The sequence below is a fragment of the Triturus cristatus genome, chromosome 1_2, assembly GCF_964204655.1.
Source record: "Triturus cristatus chromosome 1_2, aTriCri1.1, whole genome shotgun sequence".
In the NCBI taxonomy this organism is placed as follows: Eukaryota; Metazoa; Chordata; class Amphibia; order Caudata; family Salamandridae; genus Triturus; species Triturus cristatus.
The window spans coordinates 668594114-668606692 of record NC_140580.1 but is presented as its reverse complement, the minus strand read 5'-3'; the positions used below and the strand labels follow the sequence as shown (position 1 = coordinate 668606692).

At 39.9% G+C, this 12579-nt stretch overlaps 1 protein-coding gene across 2 annotated transcripts in view; it reads right to left on the bottom strand.

Annotated features, from left to right (window-relative positions):
* The window catches only part of SH2D4B (SH2 domain containing 4B), a 1373617-nt gene that overhangs the window by 555803 nt on the left and 805235 nt on the right, over nucleotides 1–12579 (bottom strand). The window contains exon 11 of one of the 2 annotated variants that reach the window (XM_085608523.1): nucleotides 1773–1791. The exons of the other annotated variant lie outside the window; for it this stretch is intronic. Coding sequence (XP_085464649.1) covers nucleotides 1773–1791 — 19 coding nt within the window. The remainder of the gene's footprint in view (nucleotides 1–1772; nucleotides 1792–12579) is intronic. 2 annotated transcript variants of the gene reach the window in all.

Here is a 12579-nt window from a genome sequence, read left to right as displayed (position 1 = left end):
AAATTTCTTTGCCAATTTGAAAGCACACTTACTGCTCTTTTTTTTGGCAAGTGATAAACACTTTTACAGACTGACACATTATGAATCCACTTTTCAGATTTTTTACAAAGCACATGTCCAAACTGCTTTTTCAGACCAGCATCATTTGTAACCTGGGTGTCTGCCTACACTCCAGCAAGGGCAACCAGCCTTAGTGATGCTGAATGTATTTGCATTACTGACTGAAACCTCAAACCCCACCCGCTTGTGAATTCTGTGCATGATTCCACATGATAAGCAGCTACCTGTGTGCTAAGAGTCAGCTTCTGCACCAAAAAAAGGCTCCCCCTTTCCTTCTAATGCAACTGTGAAATCACCAGAGCAATACGCAATAAATCTCTGCCTGTAATTCCTATTTGCACACAGAGTCATGTTTTCACATTAGTCACAAAACGAAATTTCTTTGCCAATTTGAAAGCACACTTACTGCTCTTTTTTTTGGCAAGTAATAAACACTTTTACAGACTGACACATTATGAATCCACTTTTCAGATTTTTTACAAAGCACATGTCCAAACTGCTTTTTCAGACCAGCATCATTTGTAACCTGGGTGTCTGCCTACACTCCAGCAAGGGCAACCAGCCTTAGTGATGCTGAATGTATTTGCATTACTGACTGAAACCTCAAACCCCACTCGCTTGTGAATACTGTGCATGATTCCACATGGTAAGCAGCTACCTGTGTGCTAAGAGTCTGCTTCTGCACCAAAAAATGTCTCCCCCTTTCCATCTAATGCAACTGTGAAATCACCAGAGCAATACGCAATAAATCTCTGCCTGTAATTCCTATTTGCACACAGAGTCATGTTTTCACATTAGTCACAAAACGAAATTTCTTTGCCAATTTGAAAGCACACTTACTGCTCTTTTTTTTGGCAAGTGATAAACACTTTTACAGACTGACACATTATGAATCCACTTTTCAGATTTTTTACAAAGCACATGTCCAAACTGCTTTTTCAGACCAGCATCATTTGTAACCTGGGTGTCTGCCTACACTCCAGCAAGGGATACCAGCCTTAGTGATGCTGAATGTATTTGCATTACTGAGTCCAACCTCAAACCCTTAAACTATTCTTTTATTATACCAGTACACCTTAATTTATTGTGAAAACATAGTCCATATTATTTTACATGTTCCTCACATTTAAATTTCTCTCAAAACAGAAAATAATAAACACAACTTCAACAAAAAGAATTGCATTTCTATTATTCATTTCTTAATTTACCATATACATCCCCTCTCAGACTCTAAACTCACCTTTAAAATTAGTTAGTTGTGAAAGAAATGTGGCACTCAAACAGCAGATTATCAGAGCCAGGATCTCTGTTCTCTACACCTCTCTCCTCTCAGCAGAACCAGATAATGGCAAACTTTCCCTCTCTTTTTCCACACATATACATGTTAGTTTCAAATCTCAGTGCTTGCCCCTTTTTTTCAAATGTAATCACATATTTCTATTGGTTGAAAACCAACCCTTTTCCAAAAGTACCCTTCCCCCAACTTGACTTCTGCCTAGTACCCTTCCCCCAACTTGACTTCTGCCTGCTACCATAGCAACAGCTCATGGAACACTGCTGTGTGGAGTCAGGTCAGAAGTTCGCCAAACAATGTTTCAATTCCAAAGAGCAAGAGTGCTTGACTTTTCAAACCTAACAGCAAATCCATAGTACTGTTCTTTGGTAACACATTTTTCTGTACCAATACAAAACATGCTTCTATTAATTTACACATACAGCCTAGTTTTTATTCTAGAATGGTATGAAACAGCCAATCAGTTCTTTTTTTTTTGAAAAAAATATGTATGCCTCCATTTCCAAACTGTCTTTCTTTTCATATTGCCATTCTACTGAAAGACACCTCCTGAGTGCATCCAGTTCTCCTTTGAAGATGTTCACAGTGTGGATTGTAGGGCACAGCTATGTCTTCTGGAGTGAAAAGTATGCAGAGAAAACAGATATGGTGAGAGACCTTGCTTTGCCAAATGTAGACATTAAATGGATTGGTCAGAGAGGGTTAAAGTGGCACCAATTGATGCCATTGGTGAAATCCTTCATGCACATCCAACACCCTGACCTCATAATAGTGCACTGTGGTGGCAATGACCTAGGCACTTTGACTGGGGTAGGTCTGGAAATGCTTATGAAGGAGACCTTTGCACAACTGTTTTCACTTTTCCCTAAAACTGCCTTTGTGTTTTCTAACATATGCCAAAGGCAAAAATGGAACTGGTCCAATCATTTCTGTCCGCAGATTGACAAAGCAAGAAAGCACGTCAACAAATCTGTTTCTGCTTTCCTCCGTGACTATGGTATGGGTTCCATTTACCACAACAACTTGCGTTATGACATGCAAGACATTTATAGAGGAGATGGTGTACACTTCAATGATGAAGGGAACAGAGTCTTCCTCTTGAACCTTAGACTCTGCATCGGTACTTACGTGTAGGTACCACTAAAAAATCACTTAATAAACACAACAGCTCTTTTTAGAGCCCCCTAATATCTAAACACTTAAATCTGATTTTCATTTCTTTTTTTCTTTTTTTTTTCTACCGTACGCTTACCGTACGCGTACCCCGTGATTTTTTTTTTAAATCAATAAATGTTTTCTTTGTACTTTTCTGTCCTTCTTTGACCCCCTTACAAATGTAAGGGGGTCTGTAACTCTCCTCCTTGCCCCCTTTTCTTGTTATCACTCTTTTTTTTCTGAGTGAAACACACGAAATGGCGGCCGCCGCTTCCTGGTTTCGACCGATTCGAATGTTTACTAAGATCTAAGAGCCAATCAGAATCGCGCTCGCGCACGCCACCGTACGCGTACGGTAAGCGTACCGTAAGCGCACCGTAAGCTGGCTCAGATATATATATATTGATTTAAAGGCTATTTTCTCAGAATCTACTGAACAGATTTACACCAAACCTACAAAAGGCACTTCCTTGACCTGAGGACTACCTCTCTGCCAAATTTCTAGTAATTCTGTTCAGCCGTTCGGGCTGTAGCTGTGTCTAAAGGTCCTATGGAAAAATGCATGGGAAAAACGCGTTTTGGGACCCCCCTTTTATCTCAGCCCCCGCTTGACGAATCCCCCCGAGACTTTCAGGGAAGGAGCGGAGCGTAGCGCCCCACCTATTTTGAAATATTCGCGAGGATTCGTCGACCGGCGCCAAAGTTATTCAAAATAGAATGTTGCGGATTTCCTATGGAAACGTGGTCCTAACTATAACTACCTACTGGCGACCGCCAGTAGGTAATATATATATATATATATATATATTGAAGCCAATAACCCCCTCACAATAGAAAAGGTCCGACACAGCAAGGGTGATTCACTTTGTGGTTTTAATTCTCACCAAATCAATCAGCAAAGTCCATGGGGCTGTGAAACATAAATGCAGACCCGTTTCAGCTTCATTAAGCTTTCCTCAGTGCCAGTTCCACAAAGAGTTGTTCTCGCCTGGGGTCATCCTGAATGTTACTGCCGCCACTCCCATCGAGGAGATGACGCGACCCCATCCCACTTTTAAGGATACAGTGTCACCAATTCCACTGGACGAAATGCTTTGAGCTGCTGCAGAACGGTACGCCTACACCGGGAGGAAGGCCAATTAAGTAATTAGCTTTTTCGGCGTACAATGGCGTCCCAACATCATGTTAGCTCTCGGGCAGCACACCATCCACAGCAGCCGGTTCCAAGATGACAAGATAAGGTGAGTCCACACGTGATCCCCTCCGCAGTGAATACTGCTACCTTCCTCCCCTTTGCAGGAAAATAGTCACTTCGTGGTCATTGACTGCTAGGGGGGGCTCCGCGTAGTATTTTCATACTCCACTCCAATTTTTTGCCTTCTGACGCGGTGCACCTGAACGGAAGGGCGTGCCGTGAACAGTGAAAGCGTACTGTTCGAAACATTGAAGCCAATAACCCCCTCACAATAGAAAAGGTCTGACACAGCAAGGGTGATTCACTTTGTGGTTTTAATTCTCACCAAATCAAACAGCAAAGTCCATGGGGCTGTGAAACATAAATGCAGACGCGTTTCAGCTTCATTAAGCTTTCCTCAGTGCCAGTTCCACAAAGAGTTGTTCTCGCCTGGGGTCCTCCTGAATGTTACTGCCGCCACTCCCATCGAGGAGATGACGCGACCCCATCCCACTTTTAAGGATACAGTGTCACCAATTCCACTGGACGAAATGCTTTGAGCTGCTGCAGAACGGTACGCCTACTCCGGGAGGAAGGCCAATTAAGTAATTAGCTTTTTCGGCGTACAATGGCATCCCAACATCATGTTAGCTCTCGGGCAGCACACCATCCACAGCAGCCGGTTCCAAGATAACAAGATAAGGTGAGTCCACACGTGATCCCCTCCGCAGTGAATACTGCTACCTTCCTCCCCTTTGCAGGAAAATAGTCACTTCGTGGTCATTGACTGCTAGGGGGGGCTCCGCGTAGTATTTTCATACTCCACTCCAAGTTTTTGCCTTCTGACGCGGTGTAAAAGAGGTATGTGCAGTTGGGGCACCCTAGAAAAAATGGCATTGGGAACAGTATGGATTAAAAATGGATGGTAGAAGTTTTGGTATTGAATTGGACAATTGAAAATATGCTATTTACCACATCTGAAAATTTACTAATTGTTCATAAGTGTGCACTCTGTAGGGGAAATACAACCGGCGCTATAGACACGTTGTCAATTTCAAACAAACAGAGAGACTGTCCAATGATCAAGGCTCTCACGAGCGGAAACACATTGGGAAGTGCGCCTCTTTGCCAGTATATACCCATATGAATAAAAAGCCTGAAACCAGCTCAGCAGGAGTCAGTGTACTTCTTTTTAAGGAGCTCAAATAATTGATAGTAGGATTTATGTATATATGAATATATATATATATATATATATATATATATATATATATATATATATATATATATATATATATATACATATATATATATTTATATATATATATGTATATATATGTATATATATTAGCTACAGTCGCCAGTAGTAGATAGTCATAGTTAGGACCTATTTTCCATAGGAAATCCACAACATTCTATTCCCAATAAGTCAGGCGCCGGTTGATGAATCCTCGCGAAATTTTCCAAACTTTTGGTCATCTCCACTTCGCACCTCTCCTACCCTGAAAGTTTTGTGGTGATTTGTCAAGCGGGGGCCGAGAAAAAATGGGGGTCCTAAAACGCGTTTTCCCCATGAAATTTTCCATAGGATCTGTTGTCGCAGCTACAGCCTGAACCGCTGAACGGAATGACACCAAATTTGGCAAAGAGGTAGTCCTCAGTTCAGACTCGTGCCTTTTGCATAAATGGTGTGATTCCGTTCAGTAGTTCCTGATAAAATTAGAGTTAAATGTACATATATATCTATGGCCGGGGAAGGTCCGCGGACCCTACCCGCACCGTAAGCGCACCCTCCCCGAACCGAGCACGCACCCTCCCGATCGCGCGCTGAATGCTAATTGGCTATCGAGTGTCTGTCTACATTCGAAACCAGGAACTGTTGGCGGCCATTTTCTACCTCAGTAGAAGCGAGGCTGAAGAAGCAAGGGGAATAAGTGTGTAAAACATATAAAGGGGGCAGAGTGGAAATACTCTGACCCTCTAGAGGTGCTTAGGGGGTCCCAGAAGGACCCCCTGGGGCCCCCTTTTTTTAAATAAAAAACGGCGAAATGCGCGCAGGGTGCGCGCATCCTATCGCGTTGGGTGCATGGATTCTCTCGCGTTGGGTGCGCGGATCCAAGGAATTTTTTTTTTAAAAAAGACAAGAAATCATTGGTTGTATTACAACTTTCTACACTGAAAGGTAGGGTGTATATTTCTGTTTGTTAAAGGCATGATTCTTCTTGGTTAACAAAAACAGTTTGTAAGGAACATTATATATGATAAGCTGATATGTTGAAAAGTCAAGCACACTTGCTGTCTTGTTTAGCAACATTGTGTGCTGAACTTGTGACCTGTGTGCTCAGTGCAGTGTTCCATGACCTGTTTCTATGGTAACAGGCAGAAGGCAGATTGGGGGAAGGGTTGAAATGTACTTCATTTGGAAAGGGTTGAAATGTTTAACCAATAGAAATGTGTGTTTGCTTTTGAATTTATGTGTGAAGGATTGTGATTTGATGTTTACATGTATATGTGTGGAAAATGAAAGGGAAGCTTTTCCATTCTTTGTTTTTGCTGAGAGGTGCACAGTGCAGAGATTCTGTAAAAGGAAATCTGGTGTGTGACTGACATACTTCTTAATCTACAAAAAGGTGAGTTATTTAATTGTGAGGGGATGTATGTAGACTATTTTGATTTTAATCAGACTAGTGTATTTCTCCTGCTAAAGTGTAGGGAGTACTTTTTTTCTCTACAATCTTATTGACAGTGTGTGTGCATGTAGAAACCATTCTGTGATAAGCATTTGTGTTTTTCATGTGTTTGCAGACAGATAACTGTGCTGTTTTTATATTTTGGTAGAATTAGAAACCAGTCATTGTTTATGAATTTGTGAAATAAGTTATGTTTCTATACTAAAATGTAGTACTCCTTCTATATGAAGAAATGTGTTTTGGTATAGTGCAAGGGATAGTGTTGTTTGTCTAGAATCACACAGTGCGTGTATGTTCATTTGGGAACCACTGTGAGAGAAGCATTTGGTAACATCGTGTATTTGCTGACAGATAACTGTTTTAAAACCTGTCATGTTGTCAAGTTTTAGTAGCATTAGAAGACAGTCTTTGCTTATGCATTGATAAAATAAGTCATGCTTTGACACTAATGTGCTGTACTTTAATATGTAGATTGTGTGTAGTCTCCTTACCTCTTGCACAGTAGTGAATGAGTTTTGGTAAGCTGCTAGGGATAGTGTTGCTTGTCTAGAATCACACTGTGAGTCTGTGTGCATTTGGGAACCACTGTGAGAGAAGTATGTGGTAATATTGTGTATTTGCTGACAGATCACTGTTTTAAAACATGTCTTGTTGTCAAGTTTTAGTAGCATTAGAAGCCAGTTTTTGCTTATGCATTGATAAAATGAGTCAGGGTTTGACACAAAAGTGTAGTCCTGAAATATGTACATTGTGTGCAGTTCCCTTACCACTTCCACAGTAGTGAATGAGTTTTGGTAAACTCCTAGGGATAGTGGTTGTTGTTTAGAATCACATAGTGAGTCTGTGTGCATTTGGGAACCACTGTGAGAGAAGCATTTGGTAACATCGTGTATTTGCTGACAGATAACTGTTTTAAAACATGCCATGTTGTCTAGTTTTAGTAGCATTAGAAGCCAGTCTTTGGTTATGCATTGATAAAATAAGTCATGCTTTGACACTAATGTGCTGCACTTTAATATGTAGATTGTGTGTAGTCTCCTTACCCCTTGCACAGTAGTGAATGAGTTTTGGTAAGCTGCTAGGGATAGTGTTGCTTGTCTAGAGTCACACTGTGAGTCTGTGTGCATTTGGGAACCACTGTGAGAGAAGTATTTGGTAACATCGTGTATTTGCTGACAGATACCTGTTTTAAAACCTGTCTTGTTGTCAAGTTTTAGTAGCATTAGAAGGCAGTTTTTGCTTATGCTTTGATTAAATGAGTCAGGGTTTGACACAAAAGTGCAGTCCTGAAATATGTAGATTGTGTGTAGTCTCCTTACCCCTTGCACAGTAGTGAATGAGTTTTGGTAAGCTGCTAGGGATAGTGTTGCTTGTCTAGAATCACACTGTGAGTCTGTGTGCATTTGGGAACCACTGTGAGAGAAGCATTTGGTAACATCGTGTATTTGCTGACAGATAACTGTTTTAAAACCTGTCATGTTGTCAAGTTTTAGTAGCATTAGAAGACAGTTATGGCTTATGCTTTGATTAAATGAGTCCGGCATTGACACTAAAGTGCAGTCCTGAAATATGTAGAGTGTGTGCTTTTTCCTTACCACTTCCACTGTAGTGAATGAGTTGTGGTAAACTCCTAGGGATAGTGGTGCTTGTCTAGAATCACACTGTGAGTGTGTGTGCATTTGGGAACCACTGTGAGAGAAGGATTGGGTAACATTGTGTATTTTCTGACAGATAACTCTTTTAAAACCGGTCATGTTGTCAAGTTTTAGTAGCATTAGAAGCTAGTCTTTGCTTATGCATTGATAAAATGAGTCAGGGTTTGACACTAAGGTGCAGTACCATGTACTATTCTCTTCACTGTGCCAGAACTGAAAATTTAAAAGTTTTACCCAGGCACTGTCCTAGAAGTAGTCTGATGATTTAGTCAGTTTCTAAGTACTTATGTTGTGAACCATACATTACCACATAGACTGCTTCAAATGTCTATGCAGTATGCATGCAGTCTTCTAACATACTATACACTTGTCTTTCACACCTTCAATTCCCTAGTCAGTATCCATACACTTCCAGGAAACACCCTGTCCACTCCCTTTGCACTCCTCTAGTGGCCCATTCAGTACCAAGTACTAATCCATTCACTGTGCCAAAAGCCAACCACTTATACATTCACCCAGGCACTCTCCTTGCTGTACTCTAATCATTCAGTCAGTGCCTAAGTATTCATGCACTGAGCCAGGCCTTAGCACATGGACTGCTTCAAACCCCTATCCACTATGCATGCAGTCTTCTAACCACCTAGACACTTATCTTTCACACCTTCAATTCCCTAGTCAGTATCCATACACTTCCAGGAAACACCCTGTCACTCCCTTTGCAGTCCTCTAGTGACCCATTCAGCACCATGTACTAATCCATTCACTGTGCTAAAACCCAAACACTTATAAATTCACCAAGACACTCTCTTTGCAGTACTCTAATCATTCAGTCAATGCCTAAGTATTCATGCACTGAGCCAGGCCTTTGCACATGGACACTACGCTACCCGTGTTCGCACTGTGCTACGTGCAATTCGCGTAGTGCGAAGTAGCGCAAACTACGCAAACTACGCGAGCGTAGCGTAGTGCTTTGCCCAGGCTTAGTAAAAATTACTATTCCCACTCCAGAGAGTGCAACAGTAGGGGAAGCGTTGGATAGCGTAGGGGTAAAAATTACTATTCCCACTCCAAAGAGTGCAACAGTAGGGAAAGCATTGGATAGAGTAGGGGTAAAAATTACTATTCCCACTCCAGAGAGTGCAACAGTAGGGAAAGCGTTGGATAGCGAAGGGGTAAAAATGACTATTCCCACTCCAGAGAGTGCAACAGTAGGGAAAGCGTTGGATAGCGTAGGGGTAAAAATTACTATTCCCACTGCAGAGAGTGCAACAGTAGGGAAAGCGTTGGATAGCGGGAGGGCAAAATTTACTATTCCCACTCCAGTGAGTGCAACAGTAGGGAAAACGTCAGATGGCGTAGGGGTAAAAATTACTATTCCCACTCCAAAGAGTGCAACAGTAGGGAAAGCGTTGGATAGCGTAGGGGTAAAAATTACTATTCCCACTCCAGAGAGTGCAACAGTAGGGAAAGCGTTGGATAGCGGGAGGGTAAAATTTATTATTCCCACTCCAGTGAGTGCGATAGTAGGGAAAGCGTTGGATAGCGTAGGGGTAAAAATTACTATTCCCACTCCAGTGAGTGAAATAGTAGGGAAAATAATAATTTCATATTTTCTTAAAAATAAATTAATTATTAATACCAAAAAAGTATTAAAATTAATTACCAATCACAGAATATTTAATAATTAATTAATTATAAATACCAATAATTTAGTTTTTTAATTAATTACCTATTATTAATTAATTAACAACCAATTAATTTTCAATAACAAAAAATAATAAATACAATTAATACCAATTAATAATTAATTAATAATAAATTAATTATCAATATACAAAAATTATTTCAATAATTAATTATTTACAATTAAATTACCACCATATTCCCCTATAAACCCACAACCCGCTATAAATAATAAATTAATACAATTAACATAATTATCAATTAAACAATTAATACAAATTAATTACCAATTAATAAAAATTATTTACCAATTAATAATTAATCAACGCTGTGTACTTTGTATACTCCATGTAAATAAAACCTCATTATGCACACCACTTTGCGTTGAAAGGGTGTTCTATAAGTGTTGTTGTGCATGATTGCACTGAATACTCATAGAACAAGACACATGTCTAGATTTATCAGAAATCATAAATCTTGATATGTGTGTGAATGCTGCTCCATTCTAAAATTGGTGTAGGAAAGCACATCAAGGAGAATTGTTTTCATTTCTCCACATTTCTATATCTTCAATGCATGCTGAAATGTTCAGCATACATTGAATGAGAAAAATGCATTTTCTCATTGTTTTTGTGCAGGAAGGTGTGTCTTCCTGCACAAAGACAAACAGCACATGACACAGATATCCTTGATTGATTTGGGTTCTATAGGAAAGTTAGGGGCATATTAACAAGCCAGGCGATAAAATTATCGCCGCTTTAGCAGCAGAAAACTGCCACTAAAACGGCGATAATGGGCTTGATAATATGCTCTATGGAATTCCAATTGAAGCCCATGTTAGAAGTCCTTCACATTTAACATGGGCTTCAATTGGAATTCCATAGAGCATATTATCAAGCCCATTATCGCCGTTTTAGCGGCAGTTTTCTGCCGATAAAGCGGCGATAACTTTATCGCCTGGCTTGTTAATATGCCCCATAGTTCTTACAAGAACTTTTTTTTTTCTTCTTTCTTCTTTTATATTTTTTTTTTTGGTTTTTCTAACAATTTTGTGATTTTTTTGGTTCTTCTGGAAAAAAACAAAAAACAAAAAACAAAACAAGAGGAACCAAACAATGAACTTCAGGGAACAAAAAAAAACCTACAAAAAAAACTAGCAAATGTGACTTTCTTGCCGGCGGCAGATCAGATCGATCGACTGCTCACCGTAGCACAAAGTCGCATTGCACTTAGTGCAGAGCACTTTTAAATATTGAAATTGAGGACGGATGTCCAAGTTTTGGGCTGATGGATGCACTCTTGAAGTGCTCGGCTGTGATGAGGTGGAAGGCGCAGGAGCAGGAGTGTTTCTCATCCGTCTGCACTCTTGTCGTGCAAGATTGTTCTGATGAAGGGTCCTCAGGTGTCATCATACTTGCCGTGCCGCACGAGTATTTCTTGTTAGGATCCCATCGCGACAGCACTCTTTTGCAAATCTTGCATGTGACCAAGGTGGCATTGGTCTTATTCTGCCCCTCGGGAAAAGTAAAACATTTCCACACAACTGAAGAAAAACGTTCTTTGCGTGGTAACTCCTCCAAAAATTCATCCTCAGATGTATGAGGAGATGCAGTTGATGCCTGCTGCCCTGAAGCCATTTTTAGTTGAAAAAAGTTAGAGCTAAGTGTAAACTTAGTCTAAAAAATCTTCTTGTCCGCAAAGAGATGCTCCTCCAAAGAAGGTCAAAGAAGAATGATTGAATTGGGTGAGGTCTTTCAAATGTTAGAACAGGAAGTGTAAAGAACCAATCAAATCTCTTTTTTTGCAGGTCACATGGGATCCGCACACCCTGCGCTTACGCAGCACGCACCCAGCGCGGATTGGCGAAATTGAATTAAAAAAAATTATAGGATTAGATGTAAAAATATATTAGTTTTAAGACTAGTTTAGAGTTTGTCTTCAATTAATATTCACATGAAATACATATATATGTTTTTTCAAATGTTAAATATTTTGCGGGATCCGCGCACCTACCGCATCATAGACGCATATGACGCATCGCGAAAGCGCGTAAACGTCACATTACATACATCGAACGTGTCGCGTGTAGGCTGGGAGTCGCGTACCAGTCGCTTTGCAATCGCGCACTAAACACGTACCCAACACATACCATGCGCGGATGCTACCGTGTAGGGATCGAGAACGGTGCGCATAGGGCGCGCGGATCCAAAAACATGGAAAAAAATATATAAAATAAAGTTTTGAACATATAGTTAAAAAAATATTTTGAAAAATATAAAAAAATATGTTTGAAAAACCCATTAAATTCAAATAATATTTTTTAATTTTTAAAAGAATTAATTGAAAAAATAAGTTTAAAAAATGGTGATAAAAAAGTATTTTAAAAAAAACATAATTAATGAAATTGACACACTGAATTTGAAAAATATAGAAATCCAATCAAAATCATTAAACATGATATCTTCAGAGATAAGTTCAAGATAGGAATTAGCATTTAAAAAACCTTTGAAATTCACTGAAAAACCATAGGTTTCATGCACGTTCTAGTTAGGAATTGGCATTTAAAAAACCTTTGAAATTCACTGAAAAAACCAAAGGTTTCAGGGGCGTTATAGTTAGGAATTGGCATTTAAAAAACCTTAGAAATTCACTGAAAAAACCATAGGTTTCAGGGGCGTTAGAGTTAGCTGGACATTTCACTCGTACAAAACCCTAGAAATTCCCCTGTTATAGTTAGTTCAGCTAACTATAACTTGCGCCCCCACAATGCACTGCTGATGACGTCACATATTACATCACTTATGACATGGTCAGTGACATCACTGATGACATCACTGATGACATCTCAAATGAGATCACTGATTTTTT